The sequence below is a fragment of the Falco biarmicus genome, chromosome 3, assembly GCF_023638135.1.
Source record: "Falco biarmicus isolate bFalBia1 chromosome 3, bFalBia1.pri, whole genome shotgun sequence".
Taxonomy (NCBI): Eukaryota; Metazoa; Chordata; class Aves; order Falconiformes; family Falconidae; genus Falco; species Falco biarmicus.
Window position 1 is genome coordinate 29,853,400 of NC_079290.1, and position 27,093 is coordinate 29,880,492.

The following is a 27,093-nucleotide window of genomic DNA, read 5'->3' on the forward strand; positions in this document are numbered from 1 at the left end:
TAAAAATGCTAAATGCCCCATAAAATCAGACCAGGAATTGCCGAGTCAAATATTTAAAGTTTGTGGGTGATCTTGACAGTCTTTACCCTGTTTTCCTTCCTCCAGTGTAAAATGGGGATGGCACCACTATCTACTTTACAGGAGAATGATAGAAGACTTCATTTGCTCCTGACCGATCCCAGCTTTTGTCTTTCTCTCTCTTCTTCTATTTAATCTTCACCTCCTTTCCTGGATTCTGTTTCCATTTCTGTTTATCTTTTTCTGAGTTTTCAACTCTTGCCTCATTCTTCACGCCTCTGATTTCCCAGGATATTGTTTGCTTCTCTTTTACCTCGCTGACCAGTAATAAAAAGAGGTGCCTGGGATCCCCTGGCTTCAACTGCTGTTTCTGATACCCTAAATCTTTAACAGCCAGAGGCAGCAACTATAGGGAAAGTCTGATTTAATAGAGGGTGGAGCACATCCAATTTATATGGACTCTTCTGAGAATATAGCTGCTAGGCACCAGGTGATTTCTGTCATCCATGGGGAAACAGTGGTTAATTTGGTTTACTTTATATTTTCCCCACAGAACTTCATTACTTGGCCAGGTTTTTCTCTTATCTTCACAGGAACCATGAAGACACATTCCCACAGACATAAGGGCAATACAGACACAAGGACAGCTTAGGTGCCAAGGTCTTTTCCCATAGCGTGAAACCCAGCAGACTACATGCCAGGAGACTTGACCAGAGGGGTGCCTTCAATTGCTCTAGCAAATAAACAAGGTGTCCAGATGTTCAGCTCTGCTACAATGATACTGCCTCTCGGTCCACACTGGGGAGGACTTAAAAAAACTAAACACATTTCCTGGGAGGAATGTAGGCGCTCTAGGAAGCAGAGGCTATGGATGCTTAGATTGCTGCCTTGAAATTCAGCAAGCTGAACACTGCTTCACAGCCCAGACTCAATAAAACATTAAGGATCCTATCTGCAATTTAGTCCCTTAAGTTGAAATCCGTAAGAATCTAACAGCTTAAATTCTCTGTTGCACCTGGGCCTGGGTTTTTATGTGCATTTTTGGATCTCACCTTCAATTCCTGACATAGCAAATGTTCTGGAGCATTCCCTGAGAAAAGGAGGCGGCAGCAATCCTTGTCACCTCCATACTCCTTCATCTGTGGGGGTGGGTGGGGTGGGGGTGGTTTTATTGAGGATCACATGTATTTGGATTAAAAATGAGCTATAAAACACTAATACATTTACTGGACACTGCCTAGTCAGAAAAAAACAAGTAAGTGGTATTTGTACTGGATTTGTTTCTAAAATGCAATTAAAAAAATCCAGTAAAATGAAGTTTTGAAGCACTTTCTCTTCATTCCATCTAAACTCTCAATCCATGTTTGGTTATGTATCTTACTACGCCAGCTAATTATATGGCAAGGAAGAAACAGGAAAAAATCTATTATCTGATGAATGTCTGTGATGGTGTTCTGTGCTGATGCAGTTCAGCTGGAGCTCTGTTGCTCTTTGAAACAGTTTTGGAAAAGATCAAGTTAGGAAAATTCTCCAGACTATCCTGACAATAAGCCTCAGTTCTTTTCTGGCAAAAGCATCCCTAGAGATGAGTAAGCATTCAGTCTCACTATGCATTCTTTTTCTGGACTCTGCTGAAAATGCCTCAGCTTAATGCCAAATCTGTATGAAGATCTTTCATATTTGTCTTAGGAAAAACTAACAAAAAAAATTATATTAAGTACATAGATTGGAATAAAATAAATTATGTATGTCATGATATTTGTAAAAGGTAACTTCTTATCAGGGAATTACAGATGGAAGTGATTGTTGCAAATTAATACCTATTAAAACATTATTTACTTTATTGTATGAATGAGTAATATCACTGTAACGGCTTCTCCTAACTTTCTGTACTTAAAATGGATTGAATAAAAATGCTACCATGTCTCTGTGTCTCATTTCCAGTCACAAGGCATGCACGGAGATAATTGTTTGCATAGAATTAATATGTAAACTTTGGAAGAGGGATCCACAAACTCTACAGAATTTTTTGAATAACCAAAACACTGTTTATCAGTTTGAAGTTTCAGTGCTAAGGGAGGTCACATTAAAAATCAATAGATGAAACAACTTATCTAATATTTAAATAGCAGAGGGTTGTAAATTTATTGCTATTATGCAATGAATAGGAAAATCATGGTATGTGTATTTGCCTCACTCCTCATGACCACCAGGAATCAGATCATATTTTATGGCATTTAGCAGTAGAGTACGTTTTTCCCCATATGTATGACTGCTGTTCTGAATGTTGTCTGGCTGGTCTCCCTTTTTTCAATATATATATTCTGACAGATAAGCTTCCATGTTAAAAAAAAATAAATATATAATGCATAGGTTTCCCCCCTGTGTTTTACTTTCATCTGTGCATTCAGATCTATAGATAAAAACCTTACCACAAAGTTTAGTCTGGAAGGCAGATGTCAGTGTTTCAATCTGACTGAAATTAGCAACCAGGAACACATGCTCTTCATGCGGTTCACTCCCAATGGACTTCAGCGTGTTCATATCTACTCTTCCCACTCCAATGGCAAAAATCAGGATTCCTGAGTTACGTGCTTTCGTGGCAATCTCTGCCACTGGATCCTGAGGTCTCCCATCGGTCACTATCATGATAATTCGGGGCACATTCTGCTTCAGAGGTCGAGCTCCTTCTGATTCTGAAAATGCAATGTTCATTGCATACTGAATAGCCAGTCCAGTCATAGTGCCAGTTGCCAGGTGCATCATCCGCTTCACTGCTCTTTCAATATCCTGCTTCCTCCTGAATGTCTTCAGTGAAAACTCATGTTTGACTGTGCTGCCATACTGAATCAGACCTACGCGGGTGGCATCAGTACTGATGTCCAGGAACTGCAAGATGGTTAAAATGAACTCCTTTACTTTTTCAAAGTCATAAGGACGTACACTGCGAGAGCTGTCAATGATGAAGACGAGGTCCAGGCGTTTGTTGTTGCAAGTATTTTCTGGAAGGCAAAATGCAAACAAAAATACTTTACAATAATTTCAAAATGCAAACTGGTTCAGGTTGACCCGATGTCTCAAACATGCTGTCTAAACAAAGACAAACACTGGGAAAATACAGGAAAAATAGGAGATGTCAGAACTAGGGCTACTTGGGCAATATAAATTCAGCCTCAAGTAAGTAAGAAAAGCTGTCTGTTAAATGATCAGTAGATTATTTATTTTTTGGAGGGAAATCAGTGCCCAGCATGACCAACGGCAGTGGAATGGGTAGATACTTGTGCTGTACCCTGTTTTGTCATTGTTGTTGAGATTTTAAGCTCAAACCCCACACAGGCTGGAAGTGCCCTCTGAATTACATAGTTACTATTTGAACAGGCTGCACTGTGCTTCTTTTTGTGGTGGTCCCTGAGAATTTAGAAATTGGACACTCCAGTGAGGCAGGGTGGAATCAGTCCTCCATTACAAAAAGGGAAAACAGAACACAAAGAAATTTGGGTCAAAAGCATCTGTTAATTGCAGTGGCTGATACAAGATGTGAAGGGACTGATTTTTCAGGGAACTTGGCATTAAGCAGCACTTTGCATGTACAAAGTACAGCTCTCAATGACGTCAACTGCAGCTGTGACTGCTCAGCACTTCTGCAAATCAAACCCCATGATTTCAAATGCATAATTAATGGACATCTGGGAAAAGTCTCATCTTGGACTACCTCAGCATCACACAGAAATTCTGTAGCTGCATCAGAGAGAAAATCCTGCTGTCTACAGTGGCACTCAACCTGGCCAAAAGACCACTCATACACTTTCCACCCATCAGCAGTCTTTTTTTTTCCAGTGAAGCAGAAATACCACACAGTGTGTCTATATCTGACAATTGCACAGGCAGGCAGGCCAAGCTATCACAGATAACAGCCGAAGTGAAGGCTGGCTGCCTTCTGGGCATGCTACAAGCCTCCTGGGACCCTGGGTATATCCTCTGGCTTCTGCTTAGCAACCTTTTTTTGAAAGAATATGAGACATATGCATGAGTTGCATGATGAGAATGGACAGGGACTGACCATTCACATGACAGGCTTAAGACAAGCAGGGAGAGGTGAGCTGTGAGCCTTGCTGCAGAAGGCAGCATAAAGCAAAAGATTAAAGGGCTTTAAAGGGCTTAACGGGATGCTGGTGAAGAGAAATCAGCTGAGGTTCAATACTGACATTAAAGATCCCTCCAGATTAGGAAAACCCTGAGCCAAAAAAGCATGGCAGTTGGGGGGATGCCTTAAGGTACTATTGTCTTGTCCTTAAACATTTTCATATGCATCACATTTTGACTGCTGTCAGAGACAGGACACCATGTTAGGTAGACCTGTGGCTTCAGTCAGCATGTCTGCTCCTGTTCTTCCGTTCCCATGGTTATGAACAGACCTGTGAAGTAACTAGTTGCCCATTTGTCTGCCTGGCTTGAAAGATTAAAGGTGGCAAGAATGCTCATTTCACTAAGTTGAGAGACCCCTAATCAGTAATCTCCCTTATTTCCCAACCCAATTCAATTCCCAGTGCGCTCTCATCCGTCTTGTGCACTGAATGAGGCAAATGCTCGGTGGAAACGTAGTATTTGACTGTGTAATTAAAGGTCATGTCATACTGCACAAGTACAAGTGGGCCAATCAAAGACTCAATTGGAAAAACATCTGTCTGTAGGCAAGCCTTTACATGAGTTCACTTGTGACTGCTGATGAATGCTAATCATGTACTTCTGCCAAGGCAAGGGGTGAGAAAGCTGCCTGTTCTCACTTGTTAACTCAGAGGCCTCTTTCATAGATTACCAAGAATATTTGTGGGCATAGAATAAAAATGCTCTTTGATGACAATAAAAATGACTGCCTGGATTTATTCATGCACAGCCTACAATATGGCTTTATTCATAAGCATAGGAATATGCTAGGGTTGCTTAGTCTTTCAAAATCGGAGGACGTTGAATGCAAGCCAAATTGAGCAGAAACAAAATTCCAGTTCTAATGGGATACAGATATCCTGACAACTACTTTCCATCTTATTATCTTAGTGGTATATCTAATTATTAATTATTTTTACTCATATAAGATGAAATATTCCAGCACAGTTCTAATACAAAGATAATGCTAAGATATTATTTGTGGGAGCAGAGCAAGGGGAAAGAAAGATAATTTCAGAAAAAAACCCCTAAGAATATGTCTGTGTATGTGAGGGGAAGGACAGAGAAGGGAGAAGGGTAAAATGACTGCTATTTTATTTTCCTTAAAACAAGTCAAAACTAGAGCCATGGTATTGAGTCCTTTTCATCTGAATATAACGATTTGGATCCCAGTCTGACAAGACTCAGTTATGTATTTTGAAGTCAGGCATGAATCTTGTTGGGAAAAAACCTGGACGGCATTAGCAGACAGTACTACTAGAAACACACCCCATTGTGCTAAATTACTTAAGAAAAAACTGTTGGGCTGAATGTAATACAGTATATTTCAAAACTACTTTCATTAGCAAAACTACATCTATAGAAATACCAAACATTTCCAAATTGAAATGTATACAAAATGACCTTGTAATTATTAAAGTTGATTTAGCTGAGATCCATGAAAAATAAAACGTAACTAATTTACTAAGTAAAACTTCAGCTGGGTGGTATTTTGAGGAGTGGCAATCAGTAATGACTAACAGATCTGAACACTCATCCCCTCAGATAAACTTTCAGTGATACCTTTTTAGCAGTTGCATGTTTTTGCACTTGCCCTGTAAACTATAACCTCTTCCTGTTACCAGCTCTCATTTTGAACAAGGACATTTCTCACAACTTGGCAAACATCCTCGTACCCAAGAGTAATTCCCTTCCACTCTTCTTATGAAAAGTGACATGCTCATTGAAAAGAGCTACTCATCCATAAACCTGCTTCTAAGTCAGCAGAGGTTTTGTATTGCCAACACAAAAGTTAAAAAAACCCTCTCACTGTGAGCTGTATTATCCAAAGGCAAGGCCAGGAGATGCAAGACAAGGACAGACAAGGCAAAGGAAGGAAAGGTCAAGTCAATATGTTCTCCTCCTCCAATCAATATGCAGTTTGTCTGTCAATAACAGTTACAGCGATGCTACCTTTGCAAAGTTAACAACACAAGGACATTTCAGTTCTACTTGGAAGAACCCAGCTGGGAATCAATTACTGAGAGATACATAAAACAAAGCTCAAAAGAATATTTCACATTGAGCATCTTAATTTCCTCTAGATCTGAAAGTTCTATTAAGTTATTTTATCTGATCCCTGCAGGTTTTCTTCTACTCCTTTCTCAAAGCAAATTACGCTCAAGCCTGAACCCCTACTTTGGCTTTGATGAAGTTCACGCTGCTTTGACTTTGCTCACCCACCCAGGGTCTCTATCTGAGAGTGTTTGTACCCTCTCAGCTTATATCTAACTAATGCTACATTGCCTTAATATAACTAAAGCGCTGCCAGGGAGTTTTCCTGAGCATTGGAACTGACTATCTCTAGGCTGTTAAATCATTAGAATAGTTCCTGGTATTGTTCATCTTAGGACAATTAACATTTTCTCAAGCAATCCTCAGGCATGATATGGGAAGTAGCATGAGCCAGGGACTCATCCTAATATGCAATGTGGATTCAACCACTCTTGTAAGCTCAGCGTATTTAGTAGTACAGAAGCAGGCCATTTTATACCACTGGTCTCAGTGCCAGAGAGCAGTCTAAGATACAAGCTAAGCTCAGAGGCCAGCTGGCTTGCATCCACAGTATTAAACTCACCTTCACACTAAAACAGAATGGCTGTATGCAAGCTGCCTATTGGGAATAATCCCAGCCCTCTTGCAGCCTCTGAACCATGCACAGGGACTGCTGGGGGAGTGCTAATCACTGCAGGCCAGAGAACTCCAGCAATTTAACAGCAACAATAATGGTGGAGTCCCAATGCCCAAGAATGTCCCTTAGCACTGTTTAATTTCCTGAAACAATTCCATTTTGGGACATTCAAACTAAACACATGAAAAGGACCAAAGTTTTAGATGGTGATTTTCCAAAAGTTTTTGCAAGCCAGCTCCCTTGATAAGATTAATTGTTTAAAAATGAGTTAGTTATTTTCTGTTGTTGTCCTACATCTTTATGACTCCTTATTCCTTTTTTTTTTTTTTTTTTTAACTTTGATATTACTTATTTGGTTATGTAGGTCTTTATCCTAATATATGAGAATGGATAAATGTTGAAGAATGATATTGCTTTATGCAAAGCAAAAGGAGGTTAGCTCAACTTGGTAAACACTGCAGCGAAGTTAAGACATTGAAAAAGTAATTTATAACAAGTAAATACTAGTTCCATTAAGATGTTTGTTATAGAGTAAGACAATTTAAGCAAAAAAGAAGGATGAGATCAGTTAAGAAAATATGAGATAATAGAAAAATTATTGCCTAAACAGGCAATGCATTAGTGGCAATGTTGAGACTCAATATATTGTTTCTTAGCTAACTCTACAGTAATGTATATACAAAAAATTACACGTGCTGTGACAATGCCAGCAATAACACCAGGTTTATTTTTACATTCTATCTTTTGAGTAACAGAAAAATTAAATAAAAGAGGAGAAAACTGTTCTCCTGGCTAGCACATTATAAAACTCTTTCCTAAATTCCTCTTCTTTCTTTGCCATTTTGTTATTTCATTTTCCCTCTAGTCCTCAACCTTACTGGCCTCTCTTTTCTTTACAACTTCTTTCCTTATAAATCGCAGTATAACTCCTAACAATTTTGTTCCAAAGTGTATGAACTTGCTGGGTGTCAAATATTTGTTCTTAAAGTCCAGAATTCAGGTTTTCCCTAGCTAAATATCCAGCCAAAAAGATTGGATTTGACAGATTCTCAGATATTTCCAAAGGATTTCGTAGTTCATCAAGAAGGTTTAATTTTATTGCCATACAATCATACAAGTAAAGAATACTTAAATTTGCAATTAATTCATAAATATAGCAGGAGCAAAATGCTCAGATGGGAAGAAACACATACTTACATATTACCTATATATACCTTCTAGGAAACCACAGTAGCTTCATTTGCAAAGATCAAGCACGAAGTACATAGCAGTAAATGTAATGTTGCTTTTGAAAAACGCATTTTGTGGTTGTTGCCAAGACTAAATGAAGAATAGCACTAATTCCAAGCACTTCTTGGCTCTAGTAAGACGTTTTGTGCAAGTTACCTTCCAAGAAGGACAAAGGATAGTACGGTACATTTCAGATATAATCCTACCTAGTTCTGGAAGTAAATGTTAGAACTGCTCAGTAACCCTTTCCTGGCACATGTATGTGCTGCACTTGGTTCTGCAGGTGACACCAGCTCTTGCCAGCTCTGGGACAGACCCTGGGTCCAAGACCTGCCCCCATACTCCCTGGCCCCATCCTTGCTCTGAACCTTTCCCCAAACTCACAGGCGTCTGGCCCTAACCCAAAGACTCATTATGAGTTTGGCAGCTCACCCGTTCCTCCTTACATACTTCTTCCTCTGGAACAATCTCAAATGCAACACAGCCTTCAGACATTTCTTTATTGCCTCTGAAAAAACCTTTTCTGAACTTCCAAAATTTCTGGGACAACTGTACAGCAGGATGCTCTTGTCCAGAGATTTCCATTTCTTACCACATGCAAATGCTTCATTATCAGTCACTCCAGGAGAGTCCGTTACCTTGTTGTCATTTCACCTCACTATTTCTATTCCTTCCCTGTCATCCTTTCCAAAACAAGAAGGTCATTATTAATAAGAAGTCCCTCCAATTCCAGAGTCCCAAAACTGACTCCTACTATGTCTCCATTTCTTTAGACTGGTTCTGTCTCTGGCATGAAGCTGAAGTATGGTGTGGGGATACTCTCAGGTTCCTTAGTTTTTTTCATATATTTCAGCTGTTCTGAGATGGAAACTGTCGGGTCTTCTGACAGGAGTCAAACCTGCTTTAATGGTCAGGAGGACTGAGGAGTGGGTTGCTTTCCCTTGTGGGCAGAAAAAGACCCGGACAGAGGGATTAAGCATCTTGATATCCCCAGTCCAGTCCCAGAAGCATCAACATCTACCAACTGTTTCCTGACAGAAACAAATGTTACGTGCTCTCAGCTAAGCATAGCTCACACCCGTGAGAGACAAGGAATTTTCTGAGCCATGATGGAGAAACCTTGTAGTACACACAGTTAAAACTACTTTGAACCCAGTTCTCACAGACAGCCTGGAGGCATTGACTCTGCCTGTGACTGACTGTCTTTCCCTGCACACATCTGTAAAACAACAAATCACAACCAACACAAAAAAGGGTGATTGCATGGGAGAAGATGATCTTCATATCTTTCTCCTCAAAGATCTGAAACTCTTATTTTGCCTGAGCTACCTGGGGCACTGTTGCAACGGAACAGAAATTATTACAGAAGGAACAGATAGAAAAAGTAAATAATAACAGAAAATAGCAGTAGCAGCGTAGAAAATTAAGTGAAAAAATGTGACCTGAATGAGTTTGCGCTGTTCTGCTTTCAGGACATTAGCTTAATGTTTTAAAAACTCCTATCCATGCTTTTTTTTTGTTTTTCTAAAAGTCATCCGTGTCTTTGTTTACAGGCAAGCTATTAGCAACCTCAACATTACTCATTAATCAGCTGATCTGAAACCACATATTTCTATACATTGGTAACAGTTTAAGTATTATACTCTTTTCCAGAGTAGTTTCAGAAACCGCACCATGGGATAGTGCCATACACCATTTCCCCCTGCTCCCCAAAATATATGGGGCATCATTCCCACTGACAAACCATTAGTTCTACCATTTCAGCAGTACTCTAAATAAGTAGATAGTGTCTTCTAGCTTCCACAGCAACTTAAAGGCACGTTGTCTTCATTCACAATAGTGTCTGATTACCCACTTGTGCCTATAAAATGAGATGTTCTTTAAGTTATGTAAATGCTGTTTCCAAGACTTTCAAGTTAATTTTGCACATATGTGCTTTTTTAATTATTAAGCTAAAGTACTCACAATGAAGTCAAAACCATCATACTTTTGAACGTTTGGTGTTCTTTCTTTTGGCCTGAGGTCCTTCAAGACAAAATACACAGAGGAGACTTTGAGATTGTTGAGAACATACAAATAAAAAAGTTTGCAATTTTAATCAGTGAATTATTGTCAAGGCAAACTTTTTCAAACAGAAATGGTATTTCACAGTAATTTGTGGGGGTTGTAACAAACAATTTCAGAAATACAGAGAGCATTTGCAGTTCAGTACATGACACTGTTTTTTCTGTACCAGCAGATGTTCTTTCCTTTTTGTGGAAAATTTAAAAATCTCTTTAAAAAAAAAAAAATAAAAGGGGGGGGGGAAATTGGCAGGAAAAGATAATAAGAAAACAAAGACTAGAGAGAAAACAGGAAAGAGGAAAGAGAAGAAAAAGCTTTATTAGAGGAAATACAAATTAAATAAATACAATAACACGTCTTGTGCTGCTAGAAATAGAATTATATCCCATATAACATTAATTACTGAATTTCCCTTTAAGCAGCTTGAAAGTGAATGCTATTTTAATACATGAATTGAAAATTAATAGTGAATACTAAATATGACAGTTGGCAAGCATAATGTTGTCATGCGGCTAAAAATTGCTAACACAAACCAAAATCCAAACTTTCTGATCTCCATGATAATTGGCTGCAGATGAGCGTACTCAGAATAGGACACAAACCCCTGGGGTCTGTTACAGTCCCAGATAGCCCTCATGGCTCGTTAGTTGGGCCTGCTTAAGGAATAACAGCTTTTGCAAGGAACAAATAGCCAGGCAGGGATGCGATTGCCATTCAGATCCCACCTTCTCGGACTCCAGGACCCCTGCTAGGGCTGGGAAGGCACAGCCTCAGCACCACAGAGAGAGGGTCTCCCACTGCGAACTAAACCCTGAAACTGGAAGACTGGGGTGGTCTGAGCAAGTGCCACCTTCCTGCTGCTGTTTTAGACCTCAGCCAGGTAGATGACGGACAACAATTATTGCAGGGGAGAAGCCGATACCTGAGAGATTAAGATGAAAGCGCCAAGTTTCAAGGCTTGTTATAAAGTCCATGGGAGACATCTCAGCCATTGACACAATCACTACTGGGAAGCAAAGCACACAATTGCTAATAACGTGTTGAGGCACAACGATTGTAAGATGTACCTACACAACTCTGAAGGAAGAAACAGGTGATTTCACACACTGTAAAATGCTTTGCACTTTCTCTTTCCAAATGTTACACCTCTGTTTATATGGCTATTTTATGTTTTGATCAGAGAGAGTCCAAATTGATACATTTTATTATCTTATATCCTCATAAAAGTTTGGTTAGGATTTTGCTTATATTTTGGCTAAATACATGATAATTCAAAAGATGTAATTTGCAACCTCTTCCTACCTTTATTGCCTAGGATAGTTTTGATCTCCCCAAATACTATACCAGCATTATACGTCAAACACGTAATGTAGTTGTTATCATGACCAGACTCATTATTGACACATATTTTCCCCTTTTCTTTGCGGCTAAAATGTAACCCAGAATGGTTAACCTGATGATGTTCTTGAGCCTCGAAGTTACAAATACACAAGTTTAAGAGCTGGCTTGGATACAAGAATGTTTGGAATAAGTTTAACTGACTGTAGTGAGTGATTCATAAATTTAGTAAGCACTATGTGTACTTCATATTAGTTCTCTTCATATTAGTGGAATGATATTTATAAAATGAAGAAATAAATTATTATATATTTTGTTGCAAAATACAATTTAACACAGATGGGGACATTTGTGTTTAGCAGCAGTTTCTACTGAACAAGAGCCAAGTACATTTCCTTCTTGGCCTCCATTCCCCATTCAATTTTGTGCAGCACCAGTTAATCTCTTGTAGTTTCTTTCTTCTGGGATCTTGTAGCATCTAAATTAATGCACCCTAAATTAGCTTTTCTCCTCACATAAATAGTTCTTTTTAAAACCAGGTAGGTGCACATTTTATATTCCTAAAGAACAGAAGGAATGTTATTGCTTAGAATATTATTCTACAGCTTATTCAATTATTCCCATGCATGCACTTCAGAGCTTTCCAAAGAAACATGCCCATGTGACATAAAATACATGCTCAGTTTACAAGAACAGAGTTCACCAAGAAAAAAAAAAAAAAAAAAAAAAATCTTGTGTTTTTTCCACACTGTTGAAATTTTGCTTTGTTTTACAATAAATGATTAAGATGCAGCAGGGCATAAATCCCACATCTGTGCTACCAAAACCACCCACAACATCAAACACCAAAAAAAGCTATATCTTGCAAGGACTGGGCACGTGTTGTTTCTGAATATAGAACCTGCTGAAAGGTGCTGTGGATCTCTGACTGTGGCCTTGAAATCACAGTGTGGAAATCACCACTCTGGACAACTGACACGGCTCTCCATCAGTCTGTTTAGGTGCATAAGTCTATTCCAGTTGTATTTGAAAGAAATGAGCTAATGTAACAGACTTAATTTTATCTTTATAACCATGTAGCACTATATTTCCATTACTGCTTTTCTTTAGTATCCAAAAAGCTATGCTAAACTGGCAAACTGTGCTTTCAGTGATCTGTGTATAATCTAAAAAAGCAGCTGTGCTCAGCAGGAGCAATGATTTTGTCAGAGAGCTAAGTAAAAACTCTTCAGAGCTCTGATAAAGTCTTTAAAAGACAAGATTCTAAACCAAAAGATTAATTTCCTTTAAGGAATCGGGATACTTAGGATCAAACTGACGAGGGGAAAGAGAAGGCAAAATTCAGTTCACAAGTCATATAAGGGGAAAGGCAACTGCCTTCTGCTACAGTAAAGACAAATGTACCATCCTGTTTCTTTCTGTTATTTCACAATATCTTGCAGGACTATGGAAATGATAATTTAAAACATAAATACATATACATTAAAAGCAATATTTTCCAGCAATTAACACAAATTCTGTTATTACAAGAAATACATGTGTATTTTCTACCTCTAAAGCAACTACACGTGTTCTACAACTAATATGCTACAAGAAAGATGTAAGAAGATGTTAACCAACTTAATTAAGTTGGCACAATTGACAAGTTTAAATACTTTGAAGTTTGAGTCAGTGTTTCAAGAAAGAAAAACCTGCAAAACAGTTTGCCTTCCAAGGCCCACACAGAGAGAGTTCTAAAAACTTTATGTCCAATTGAGCCTTGCACAAAACTTTCAGATCTTTAATGGAAATTATTAGCTATAGGAATAATAATTTTAAAAAACAACAAGCAATGCAAGGATTTGCTAAACAAAAACATGCATTCAGGTTTAGCAAAAAAACTAGGGATAAGAAAAACATAGAAAGACATAGCTCATTCCTTCTGAAACCTTCATTAAAACATATAGGCTATTAGCCCTAACAAGACAATTAATAAATCTATGAAGTATTAGTGCATGGCTGCCAAAAAAGTAAATCCTCCTAAAGCTGGGTCTCACAGTACTTTTATCACTATGTGGACAATCCCACAGGATTTTTCATTCATCCCATTTTGCCTGTTTACATTGTCAGCTTCCTGGAGCAAGGAGTTTTACTTCTGTACATAGACACTACTAGTATTTTACCAGTAAATAGTTACCACAACAGTACACTTTTGTTTTAAACGTTGGCAAAATGAAAAAAAAAAAAAAAAAAAAAGGAATAAAATTATTTTAATGCTACTAATATTTACAAGGCAAAATCCTTCATTTTAGTCCTAAAAACATAAAGACCTCCACCCAAAAAAACCCAAACCCCAACCTAAACTTTTGTTACTTTTCCAGGTATCTGTTGGTTCTTTGCAGCTATATTGCTCACTTTTGCCTGCCAAGTCTTTCCACAACAGCAGCAATTGTCATCACCACTACTATTTATATTATACTTATTATACAGAATGGGACAGCTTTTAATTCCTGTTAAATTGCTGTAGTTCTGGAGTGTTTTTATTAAGTCAATAGACTTCATGTCACTGAGAACACGGTTTGGCCCCATTCTTTTTCATGTCATTTAAGGAACACTACAGCTTTCCAGCAGAGTGGCATGCATTTTACACATTCTGTTCTTTACAGAGAGGCACGTTTTAACCATGCCACTGTTTATATGCACTGCTGAATCTGAAGCAGGTGACCTAATTTATTGTAACAGAATGCAAGGCCCAAGAGTCTGACTCCAAACTGCCACGTACTTTTATGGGCTGGACCAGAGAATGTCCCAAGTTTCTTGCATCATTTAATGTCTTGAAAAGGTTCTTTCAGCCAGAGCTGCCAGAACTGTTTGCATCCTGCGCATGCCAAACTGAACAGGGATCCAGAATTTTCCAAATGCAGGAATTGCTTGGCTTTTGAAAGAAGAAAGAAATAACTTAATCTCTAAATTTTTATTTGTATCGACTGCTAATTCTTTTCATATATTTTCCATTATTTAAAATAGGAAGAAAAGGTTATAAAAGCAATTTTAAAGAACCACAGGGAAAAAAAGGCAAACCGAGAAATGTGAAACCTTTTAGTTTCTCCACATAACACCTTGCTATTGTGTTCATTTTCTAGCGAGACAGGTAATTTATTACTTAAAGTTGAACTTTAGATTAGGGTATTTGATGGGGACCCTAAAATATTCAGGAGGGACTACTATTTAATCACATTTTGGAATTTAGGATTTTAGAAAGTTTGAGAGTCTTGCTAAGTAAGGTGTAAATGTGGGTTTTCTCTTTGCTGTTCCACATCCATGTTTTTTGGTGGACTAGTTCTCCAGAGCTGTGGTTGTCAGCCTTCAGTTGCAGAACCCCAAGAATCTCAAGACCACTTCTATTGGCTTTGAGAAAGATAAAAAAGAAAGAAATCTGTTGTGACCTGGCTTAAATTTGTTCTACAGGAACTGAAAACCAATGTTCTTAAATTAACAAAGGACAGATTGCAAATGGCATTTTATGGAATGTTACATATTTAAAGGATTACATTTTGTTTAGGGAAGATTTTCACTTGGTGGTCCCCTTTCTGTCACCCATTCTTCCATGTTCTGGCTTGCTTTCTTCTTTCTTCCCAATATATCTTCTGCAGGACACTTCACATTCCTCATGTTCATCTAAATTAGGTGACCTTTACAGGGAGGCAGGCCACTTAACATCTCCCAGCAGCTGGAGAGAATTATCTGATTAGATTGATGTGTATCGGGAATCCCTAATGACAGGCCATGTCCAAACCCCATCCATGCTATATTTTCATAATCTGACAATTACCTTAAACAATGAGCAAAAGAAAATTACTGTAAGTCATGAACTGTTAGAAGATGAAAAAGTTCACCAGCAAACTGACTAACGATCAACAAGAGAGATGAACCTTATTTTTTAAAATATGACAGACACAAGATAAAACTGCTAGATCCTGTCCTCAGGTTTTTGGCAAAAGAGGAAAAATGATCTACTCATTATAAATACAATTAACTGGACAAAATGAAGGGATTAGCATCAAGTAATGCAATGACAAGCCTCATTTCAATAGCCACTGATTTCCATTCAATCATCCTTATGCACAGCACATACATACAGACAGCTAAAACTCGCTGGCATGGTAAAAGGCAGCTTTGACAGAACCTTGATGGACCAATATGTATTTTCTCCGAACAGTGAAAATAAGATGTTTTTGCCAAACAGTCCTGTAGCAAACATTTATTTAATATCACTTACACAAAGTAGATCTAGAACCTCAAAAGTAAACACCTTCTTTCAACGGCTACTAACCGGTCAACAAACTTTCTCACATTCCGGCTTGCAAATGGCGATCGCCTTTTTATTATAAACTAACTCAGCCAAGGTTTGGCCAGCTGCTCATGCCTTTTATCATTTGTATTTGAGATGCCTTTTGGTGATGCTGTTTGGGTTTTGGTCTCTTGGGCTTTTTTGTAACTTACCTAGTAGAGATTGCGAGCTAACATCCCTTCTTTGGCTGAAACGTCCTCCAGGGAGATCTTTTGCCATGACAGAGACAATGGAAAGCAGACTGTGTCCAAATAGCAGAAAGAAGCATGTAATCATTTTCTTCATCTTCAAGAAACAGAGGGACATTCAAGGATGTGAAACTGCAATAAAGGAAAGAAGGAGATGAGCTCTTTGATTACACAAAAAGATACACTGTAACCATGTCAGCCACCCACCTGCATTGCCTCCCTCCCTTAACATACAAACATGCAGATATATTGGCATGGAATAATACCCACAACTTCAAGAAAGAAGATCTACATAATAAAGTTGAGTTAGCAGACCCTGCGTAGTTTTTATAAGTATTGTTAGTTGAAGTTCATAGTTAACATTTAAAATGTATCAGCTTTTACAATCATTCATAATAATCAAGTATTTTTAAAGCAAGAAAAGGAACTTAATTTCAATCAGCCTGTCAGCATTAACAGGTTCAAGGACACAAACATATTTTCATTATTCTACTCAGCATTCTGTTGCATTTTTTCAGAAGTTTAATGGTTCTTGTAGTCTGAGAGCTACTTGCATCAGAAAAACTTGGAGAATTAAAACAAGAGAAGAGAATATATGCCAGAAACACCAACTATAAATGTGAACTCACAACAGCTCATGCTTCCTTTTCAAAAGACCATCTATAGTTGCTAGCATGAAGATAACAGTGCAGGATGAATCTTGTTTACCCAAGGAGACTTCTGAGGACTGGCAATGGGCTTGCCATAGATCATGAAGAAGTTTTGTCATACTGAAGAACAAATTGACAGAAAAAAATCCTGCACTAAGACATGATTCCTGCCCAGGAGTTTGTTAACGCACCGTCAAAAGCCACAGCTGACTCTGCCCGCAAACAGGGACCTAAGACTGACGTGCTAAACGCTCATCTTTCAGCCATGTCCCCTGTTGCTGGGATTCCTCAGATGGCAATTCCTTTTACCTTCCCCTCAAAATTTATTGTTTCAGGTTGTGAGACAGCATCTGACAGGAGCTAGATTCAGCCTTGGAACTAACCAGCGATATGAAGAAGCTTAGTCAAGAGCTCCCCTAGGCGCAAAGACATGGATAAAACTACCCACTTTCACAACAAAAAACTGTTCTACCTGAAGCTGAGTGGAAACTTAAGAAGCAGTGCAAATTTTAACAATAGTTCTTGGTTCTGTCGAAAACATTTTTAATATGGTCCTAAACCTGGTAAGTAGATAGAGCCACATATCTGTAATAGAAGGCAACTAAATGCTCCAGTTCAGAAAGGAATTCATTTTTACCCCACCATAAGGTACTCACCGAGAGAAAAGAAGATTGTGAGTAAATATTTTCTCTCTAATAAAGAGATTTTATATGTTATTCTTCAGTCTGTCCTACACAATCATTATACCTTGATCTATTTTTCTGTCTATCAATCTATTTTTCTGTTTCAGTAACCTACTCAGCATCCCCAAATATGAACACAATATTCTGGTGTGTATGCCAGAGAGCAAAATGAACTAACTCTTTGCACTCAAAATGCCCAGCCTTGCTTAAATGTTCAGTACTATCCAGTAACAGGCAATACATGATTTAAGGACATTCAAACTAGGAAAGAGAGGTAAATGGTGCTTGTAATAGTGGCTACCAAAAATTAAAGGTTTGGAGCCCTAGCAGCATGGACACTTGGATGGTATTATTGGTAGAATATTTCCAGTGCTTAAAATTTTGCTGGAGGCAACAGTCGTTACTGCTGGAGATTACTGATGAAAGCTTCTCCCAGGTTATCTCCTCACTTCTCAGAATATCATCAACACAGGCTGTGCAAGGGGGCCTCCTTTCTCTCTGGCCTGTTCCTTCAGCACACAAGGCAAATGGACCTCCAGAATACATGTCAGTTCTAGCACCAGTATTTTAGAAACAGAGAAGCCATGCTCAGAGAGCTAAGGAGGGTAGAGAAATATGCTCCTTACAAGGCTATCATCATGAGCACCAGGCATGAACCTCAAAAAGGCTATCTGGCTGCCACCTAGTTGTCAGTGGCCTAACCCATCCCTCCTTCCTGTCCATCCTAAACAGCTGCAAAGATTGGGCTAATCTCTAAGTAAAGCCATTTTACCTGTTCCTGATGGCACATGAATGGAAAACGAACGATCCTGTAGCGCAGCATCTTTATAAAGCATTGCTGATCCATCCATTAACAGCATGGTGCCACAGGAAACTAACTCAGGACAGTCCTACCAGCTCTGCAATGTACACCAAATTAAACCCTCCTACATTCTGGCACTTAACATATTTTATACATTTGTAACAATTTTTGATATTTGGTTACAATTTTAAATTCACTAAACTCACAACTCTCCCCAAGCAACTTCAGAAATGAGAAAAAACCATCTGTGTGTTTGCTGTGATTTTAAGTCTTTGAATTGTTAGGAAACTTATTACATAGCATGCAAATATCATGCAATTAGATGACCATATAAACCAAAATTCCTACTTAATCATTCATTAGCTGTCACTGAATTCTGAAACATAATAAAGCAGTAAATTTTCAATTTTGCATGATTTTACCAGTCCCTTTGAAATGTAAGGTTGGGGGTACTAATCATTGAATAACGATGCCTAGTTTTATGGGGATCTTTTTATTCAAACATAACATAATTTCTATTGTTCACTAGTATTTAATTTTCATCCAGAAACCTTGGACCCTTTGATCTCAGTTTCTTTACCAGCTTGATAAGCAGAAAATAAGCCTACTTACAGTTCCACCAAAAAGGATCCAATTCTCAATTAAAAAAAAAAAAAAAATCTAATATCAACACACTCCTATTCTCACAAACAGTGTTTTATAATACTATTTCAAAAGAAAGCAATGCTTAACAGAGGAGAGCTTTAGTTACCTCATTCTGATATGTATACATTCTGATATGTAAGATAATAAAAAATAAAAATTTAAGTGAAATTGCAACCATTTTTAATGAGAAAAAACCCAAAACACAAGTTCCCAAAGCCAAAGGCTGTGTATGTGATAACAGATGCCACTAATGCAAGCCTGATACCACCCTTTCATCCACACTGAAAGCTTCTGTGCTGCTTTTCTGAGGTGACGACAGTCCAGACTTGCTTTGCTCTAGTTCCAGGTACATGTTTGTGTCCACTGTTTGCATTTTTACATAACCAGTTTGTATTATGGTCATACAGCTTCTCCTCATACAGTCCTCCCACAGTTCTCTCTTTATTTTCTGGGTCTTCTTCAAGGTTCTCTGTCTTCACTCTACAAGTTGGATGGTGTTTAATGCACCATGGTTGGTATTTAACACCTCATTTTCCCAGCAGGCTGAGCCAGGCTGCTGGCACAGCCCCCATGTTGCTGGCCAACCCTTGCTCTACCAGCGGAGAACACATCCCCAAAGTACCAAACTTACAAACACACATTTTTGTGGCTACCCAGAAAATATGTTTCATGCACTTCAATTCCAGCTGTCATAGCAGGAGTATTCAGCATTATACCACTGGGAGCCACCCCCCTGGGGGCAGACCCAAGACCAAGTAACTGTATGAAAGCAAAAGACCAAGAAGAGGGATGGCAATCCATGGATCTCAGCCAGGTTGAGCACCAGATGCACCACCTTCCACTGCTCCATTCTTCTACCCCTGGAGAGAGGAATAAGAGGGTCCTATGCAAGGCTTTCACAGCAACCTTGAAGCAGTCAATGTAGCACACTGCTCTGCTAGACATGTGAAGCTCCTAAGAGAGAACAGGCAACTGCTGCTCACAAAGGTACAATATAGTGAGCGTTGTTTGCAGTATCTGCAGCTGTCTTGAAGAAGCTTGGTATAAAGGAGGAGGTTCTTCTAGAAGGTGGCAAGTAAACAGACAGGCTCTCTTGACCTTTTCAAGCTTCCCTTGCTCCCTAACTGGCTGCTAGTCAAGAGCTAAATATTTCCATGGTGCTTTTTTACCAATTTTACCTGTGCTTGCTTAGCCATATAACCATGCAACAGAATAATTTTTCTGACACACTGTTAGGGATTTTCAATTTCATGAACTACAGTGTAAGAATACTGAAAAATGAAATAGGGACTTCACCTTTAAAATACCTATTTCCTTTGTTGGACAGCACTCAAACAACACAAGCCTGTTTGTATCCTTTCAAATATGTTTCCATGGAAATCTCCTCATAAGGGATTGATGGCTTTTTTGGGCAGACACACTAATGAATATTCAGCATCAGTGGTGACAAATCAGTTATCTTCTCCACTGCATGGTGCATGTTACTAAAATTTCTCCTCTTCATTCTGGGAACTCTTAAATAATGTCAAGGGAAAAGACATGCTCTGTGGCTTATGCTGAAGTCAGTGTCCTTCCATCTCTTACTCCACTTCAGGGATATTTCTTTCACACAGAATCGGGAAACCCTGCCGCTGGCCTGGAAGGCCACCTTTTTTTCATTCAGGTACCTTTAAAATGTACCTGCCTTTGCTGGGCAGATCATGCTGAAAAAGAAATTGGAAAACCAGGGTAGCAATATGTTTCAGCTCATGTCTCCTGCTTCTCTGGGTGACTTCCTTCTGCGTCTTGCAGTAGAAGTTCCCTTCCAAGGCTAAATCAGAAACATGAACTACACAAACCCCTACTTCTCCACCTTCACCAACTGCCAACAAACCTGGCACAATGCGCAGAAGGGAAAATTCTAAGTAGTTACTTGGAACATCAACACCTTTACTAACCGCAGATAATATCCCCTCTCTTGATCCCCATATAATTTCTCATCATAGATGGGAAGGAAAGGGAAGACAAAAAAAAGCACCAGAGGCAGCAGTTATTGCCACTACAGAGGTTGCCTTCAGGCCTTTAGCTTACCTTGTTTGATGATTAAAAGAGACAGCCATTTACTTTCACTAAGCTGCCAGCAGATCCAGCTTCGGTGTTTTTAAGTTATAAAGATCACAAGTGCATAAAAGGGAAAACATTCTGAAGTTCTTTCAGCACTCATTATCTACTTGTTTTTAAGATAACAGGAAACGGCAATCAAATCAAAAGCTTTTGCTGAAGTTAAAGGAACCGCAAACATTCTATATAAGTCAACAAAAAACAAGTTGGCGTCCCCAAGTTAGCAAGCACAGTGAGTTACTTAGAAAACCAATAAGCTCTTATTACATGAAAGCCACAAAATGTCTCATGCACAATCCCATCACCTCAGACCTTAAAAAACAAAATTAAGGACAGCAAGCACCGTAAAGCCCTGTTAACTATCAATTACAACATGTTCCAGGGTACTTCACTATCCACAAGCCAACACATGCATTACTAGTCCATTACTCATTGAAATCACTGTGTGTGGCATGGGTATCAGGACATAAGAGTATTATTAACAATTTCCTCCATCTTTCTAGACCAGTTGCTGACACAGGCCTTTTCCAGTTCTGAAAAATAGCTATAGAGCCCCACAGAGTCCAAAATCATAAGATATCTGTCTCTAGCTATGCAGATACTGCATGGAGCAGGAAGATGATATTTAGCACATTGGCAAGAAGTACCATCTTGCCTTCCTCTTACAAAGGAGCACTCTACTGCCATCCTGCTCCACCAAATCATGCACTGGACTTTCTACAACTCCTTGCTACACAAGGAAGACTTCACTAGGCTCAACAGCACAGAACAGGTACCACTCCCCTAATCATGGTTGTCAACTGCACCTCACCAACATGGTTAAATCATGAAGAAGAAACCAGGTTGCAAGTGTTCTAATTTCGTAAATTCCTCATCTGCTCCTAAACCCTGATGGCAGGCACTATGTGTACATAAACCTACCTACCACTGCACTAAATCCTGCAAAGCAGCAGAGCAGTACTTCCTTGTTAATACATTCTTCAGCTCCTTTTAAGAGGCTAACTTTGGCCATTCATGTTGTCACTAGTGTCAGATGAATCTGGGAAACTCATTATCTAAAAGTCAATTAGCAATTCAGGTGTATTCTGAGAGAGACAACCCAAATGCAAACAGCTTTCACGGTAGCACAGCAAGCCACCACAACAACACAACTGTGGAGTTGGTAGCTCCCATCTTTTATCAATCTAAAATAATGAATGTCCAGACAGTAAGAGTAACCCAAATCTGCAGTGGGTTTAGGACCAGAAGTTGTGTACTCCGGCACAAGAAGACTGGGACAAATTCTTTGCATGGGTCGATTAAGGTCTACTTCCTGACAGGGAGTTTTATGGCCACATATTGTTGTTTTGTGTCTGCAGAAGGGCACAATCAAGCATTTGATGGCAACTTGCCTGTTCCAGACATGTCTGCATAGTAATGGGGACAGGATGACAACGATGGATTCACAAAGTCTTCCAGCTTTTTTTCCTATGTTTTCATATGGTCCTCCTCATCCAGCACATATCCCTACCTCAGCAGCTAAAAGGATATTCCAGAGCTCTCTATATCGAGAGAGCCCCTGCCTTGTAGAGCAATTGGGCTGCAGCTGAAAGAAACTCTATCAGTACCTAATTATTCTGACTGCTGCTACAAATGCCCACAGCTGAATTTTATCCTGGACAATAAAATCAGATGTGACAGGGGACTAAATTAACTTCGGTTTTGAAACAGTAAAGGGAAGACCCAAAATGCATTATAGAGCAGTTCCTAGAAGGGAGGTTAATGACATTTGGTAGTTAGCCAAATATTTGCACAAACCCAACACTGTACATGAGTACCCATATGCAGAGTGCAGCTGGAAGTGCTACAGGAAGGGCAACCGCATCCTGGAAGCCATCAGAAGAGTGCTGGGGATGGGGGAAGAACAGTTTGCCTGTCCAAGCACTGAGATCAGATAAGCACACACATGTCTTGATGAGTATACACACCAAAACATACAGTGTTTCAGAAAGAGCAAAGATCAGCATTAAATTTTATTGTGAGGTGTAAATATCACGGTAGCACTTTTACACAATGGACTCCATTATCTAAAGGGCTTAGAATATATGCACTACATGTATAATTTAATTTTCTACAACTCTGATGAAATAAAGAACATTAAGGGATCTATTATTTATTTTTAAGTCATTCATCTAAATCACATACCTGATACCACTGTTGCAAAACTAATAACTATTAAATTACAGAATTGTAGAATAATCTAGGTCAGAAAGGACCTCTGCAGGTCAGCACCTCCAATCCCTGCTCAGAGCTGAAGCTGGTGACCATTTCAGTAATTTCAGAAACTCACCACATAAAAGTCAATGGTGATGCTGTAGAACAGTGCACCCATAGTATGGTTTACTCTGCATAGTTTCCAGTGGTCAGAGAGCAAGCTTTAGCAGTGGGAATTCTTATTTTATGACACCATCAGTCTCTACATTATGATTTTTCTTCAGTTGCCACTTGGACAATAGACCTTTTCATTATCTTGTTCTTTTCGGGAAGACTCATTTACACTTTCTGGTTCTGAATCTGATCTAGACATCAGAGTTTCCACAAAGGTCCCAGAAGAGTAGCAGGGGAAAACTAAGAAACTTCAATTTTACCATAAAGAGTAGGTATTTATATGAAAACATATATTATACGATGTATAATACATATGTGGGCTGCTTAGTTTTTTCTCTGTGAAGTGCAGTCACAAACCATAACAGACTGTTAATTGTGAACAGAAACAGTAGTTCTGAAACTTATTTGCAAACTCAGACTGCCCCAGTACCAGCACCAGTGAAAAAGAATAATTTGCGGATTAAAACCACTTCATTCTACATACTCCTTGCTCGTAATGAAAACACACTCTAACAATGAATACACTATATAAAAGGAGCTTGTTAATGATGTCCAGATTATAATTAAATAGCAGTGCTTAGTGTTTTACCCTCCCATGGAGATAGTTTGTAAGTCATGGGAGAGTATTTGGATCTGATTAGCCTTTCCCTAGTTTGCCTGGACTGACTACAACATCTTTTAGTATTACAGCTGGGTCCCGAAGGCCCAGATCATAAGCAATAGAGTGTGCGTTTTTCTGAGAAAACCCAGTGAAGTCAATGGAAAGACTCACATAAAGTAATTAAGTGTGAATATTGAGTGCAAGATGAGGATCTAAGCTGCAGCCTTGTGTAATTGAGTGCTACATTTTCTTAAGATATAAAATAAATAAATTTTAATTTTATGAATATAGTTATAATCATAATGATATACAGTACACGAGGAGAAGTTTAAAAAATCTAGTGCTTAAAGCTGACACATCTATATGGAAAGTGTATAACTCAAAAATTATTTTGTACATTCTGTAGGTTTTTATGGAAAAGCCATGTGTGTATTTTATTAAGCCCTTGAATTAAGGAGATTTTATGATCAGATTCAGCATGATAATTTCATCTGAAGCAATCAGCTGCCTGACAGCACAGCATGTCACCTTGTCAGATCTCAATCAGAATCATTCACCCCTTGAATGATGGCCCCAAAAGAAAACCCAAGCATTTAGGAAATATTACATAAACCAGTAGGCTGCACCCTTCCCTTTCTGCTGACACTAATCCATGGTTAAGCAGTGACAGCGGTCAGTCTGACACAGAAAGAACTGCCTTCTGAAACAGGAATATGTGGTCATTAAAGATGCCACAACATTTTTTGTAAGATTAAAGAGCACCATCTAGGTTGGGTTTCCAGGGAATGTATATTACATGCAGCAAACTGTCCCAACTCCTTGTGTCTCCAGCCAACGCGCTGCTCTCGGGAAGCCCGGGCAGCTCCCACGCTGCGTGTCAGAGGTGACCACTCAGGTGACAGTGCAGGGCTCTACCCACCGCTCGGGGACAGCCGTGTCAGAGGTGACTGCTCCAGTGCGGAGCTACCTTGCAGGGCTGTCCCACTGCACGGGGACTGCCAGCCCTGGCCTGGCCTGCTGGAAACCGGTGAAGACACCTGCGGGCTGCTCACTAACAAATGTCTCTAGGTAAAGTTTGGTTCCGATTTTGACTTTCAAATACAGTGGGTTTTTTCCTTACAGCATACGCACCGTTAAATGAGTTACCGAAGCCCCCACAGGGAAGCGGCTGTACAGGGAGCTCGCCCAGACCCACCCACCCAAAGGAAAGGAAACACTTCTGCGGCTGAAACGCGAGCGGCAAAGCGCTGCAGCAGGACCCAGCAAGCGAGCATCCAGCCCAGCCCCAGACCCCGCTGCGGCCCCTTGCCTCGGCCTCCCGCTCCCCGCCAGGCCCCCGCCGCCCGCGCTGCAGCCCCCGCCAACCGCGGGGCTCTCCCCGGCCGCCCCCGCACCCGGAGCGGGCCCCCGGGTCACCGCCGCCGCAGGGCAGGGCCCTCCCTCCGCCCAGCCGGGGCCCCGGGGCGGGGGTGACCCCCGCGGCAGGCTGTGCCGTGCCCCGGAGGTGCCGGCGGTGCCGAGCCCGCCGGGCGGCGCGGGAGGCAGCGGGGTTGCGGGTGGCCGCCGGCGGGACGCCGCGGACGCGCCTGGCGGGCGGCAGAGGCGAGGCGAGGCGGGGCAGGGCGGCAGAGCCGGGCTTACCTGAGGGGCTGACGGGGCCGCTCCGCTGGGCGGTGGGCAGCGGCGGCGGCCGGCGGCGAGCGCGGGAGCGCCTCCTCCCCTCTCGGCGCGGCCCCGGACGGCGCTCCCCCTCCCGCCCCCCCGGGAGCGCCGCGGACTGAGGGGAGCTGCCGCCTGCCGCCAGCCCCGTCCCCGAGCGGCTGCAGCCCGGCTGGGCCGCGCTGAGGGAAGGGCAGCGGGGGGGTCCCGCTAGAGAGACGGGGGCCTCCCTGCCCAGACCTCCAGAGCCGGCTCTTCCCCGCGCGGCCCCGGGAGCAGCCGCGGGTGGCCGGGTCCCTCTGTCCTCAGCCGCCTCCGCCGCCAGGGACGCGGTCCCGCTCCTTCCCGCCTGCCCCGCGAGGGACACAGGCTGCCGGCCCGCTCCCTCCCGCTTGCCCCGTGCGAGGGACGCGGCCCCGCTCCTTCCCGCCTGTCCCGCGTGAGGGACGCGGGCTGGCCTCCCGCTCCCTCCCGCCGGCCGTCAGGGAAGAAACGGGACCGACGGCCCTCACGGGACACGGCCCGTCGGCCCCACGCCGTCCCGCCTGCCCCTCGAGGGACGCGGGACCCGCTCCTTCCCGTCAGCATCGCCAGGGACGCGGGCTGCTGGCCCCGCTCCCCCCGCTTCAGGCTCTCAGCCGCGGTGGCCCCGTCTCGGCCCCGCCGCCCCGTGCCCGCCGCGCATGTCGGCCCCGCCGCCGGTTCCTCCCTGTCAGACCTGGCCCTGCGCAGCGGGCGGGCGGCGAAGGGCGCTCCGGCAGCCCCGAGGAGGAGCGCCTGCCCCGGCCGAGGGGGCTCTCCCCGCAGGCGCTGGCCGTAGGGTCCCCGCTAGGGGCAGGCGGGGCGGGTTTGGTGCGGGTTTGGCCCGGCGGCGCCCCTCCGGCCGGCACCGTGCTCCCCGCGCCGGGCCCGATCGCCCTTCCAGGGAAGCGGACCAAGGGAAGCGTCGAGGAATGGAAATCCCATTCCCCGCGCGGAGACCCCGGGCCAAGGAAAACAGTCCCTGGTGAATCATGCGGGTGTCTGCCACCGCGGCGAGCCTGTGGGAGTCTCCGTCGGGAAAAACACTGAGGGAGGCGTGAAATAAATGGGCCGGGTGGAGGGGACCGTCGTCTCTCAGCTGTCACAGCAGTGGTGCAGCCAGTAGTCCAGGTGGAAAAGCTGAGTTTGGGGTTTGTATCGACACTTAGAGGTCTATTATGTATGAAGAAGAAAAAAAATAAAATTCCTGCTTTGTTCCAAAGTGATTGTGATTTCTGTTTCCTGGAAAAACAAACAAACAAACAAACAAAAAAACCACAAAAAAAAACCCCAGCAGTGAAAGCAATTCCAAATGGCAGAGGTGAGCCGGGCTCACTGTCAGGTCCAATGGGGAAGGGATAGAATCACCAAGACATGCTAATTTCCATGCATCAGGTGCCAACAGGGTCTGAGAGGATATTTATGCCCCCCAGAGTTGCTAGGATGGCAAGCAAACTGAAAATCAGCAGAGATGATTTGGGTAAGTTTTGTAAGGCGCAATTATCTGTGATGTGGGTGTACAAAATCTAATCCCTAAAAAGGGAGGTGTAAATGATGAGCAA

General features: G+C 41.5%; 1 protein-coding gene across 6 annotated transcripts in view; it reads right to left on the minus strand.

Moving 5' to 3' along the window:
• MATN2 (matrilin 2) overlaps positions 1-26,459 on the minus strand; it is a 76,102-nt gene extending 49,643 nt beyond the window's left edge. For 3 of the 6 annotated variants that reach the window (XM_056331733.1, XM_056331731.1, XM_056331730.1), the window contains exons 1-3: positions 25,493-26,137; positions 15,968-16,135; positions 2,451-3,020 (exon numbers count right to left, since the gene is read on the minus strand). In XM_056331733.1, the coding sequence (XP_056187708.1) occupies positions 2,451-3,020; positions 15,968-16,121 (724 nt within the window). In that variant the 5' untranslated portion in view covers positions 16,122-16,135; positions 25,493-26,137. Of the gene's footprint in view, positions 1-2,450; positions 3,021-15,967; positions 16,136-25,492; positions 26,140-26,228 lie in introns of those variants that run through there. The other 3 variants (XM_056331729.1, XM_056331732.1, XM_056331727.1) reach the window with 3 other exon arrangements.
• Between the last annotated feature and the right edge of the window lie 634 nt (positions 26,460-27,093).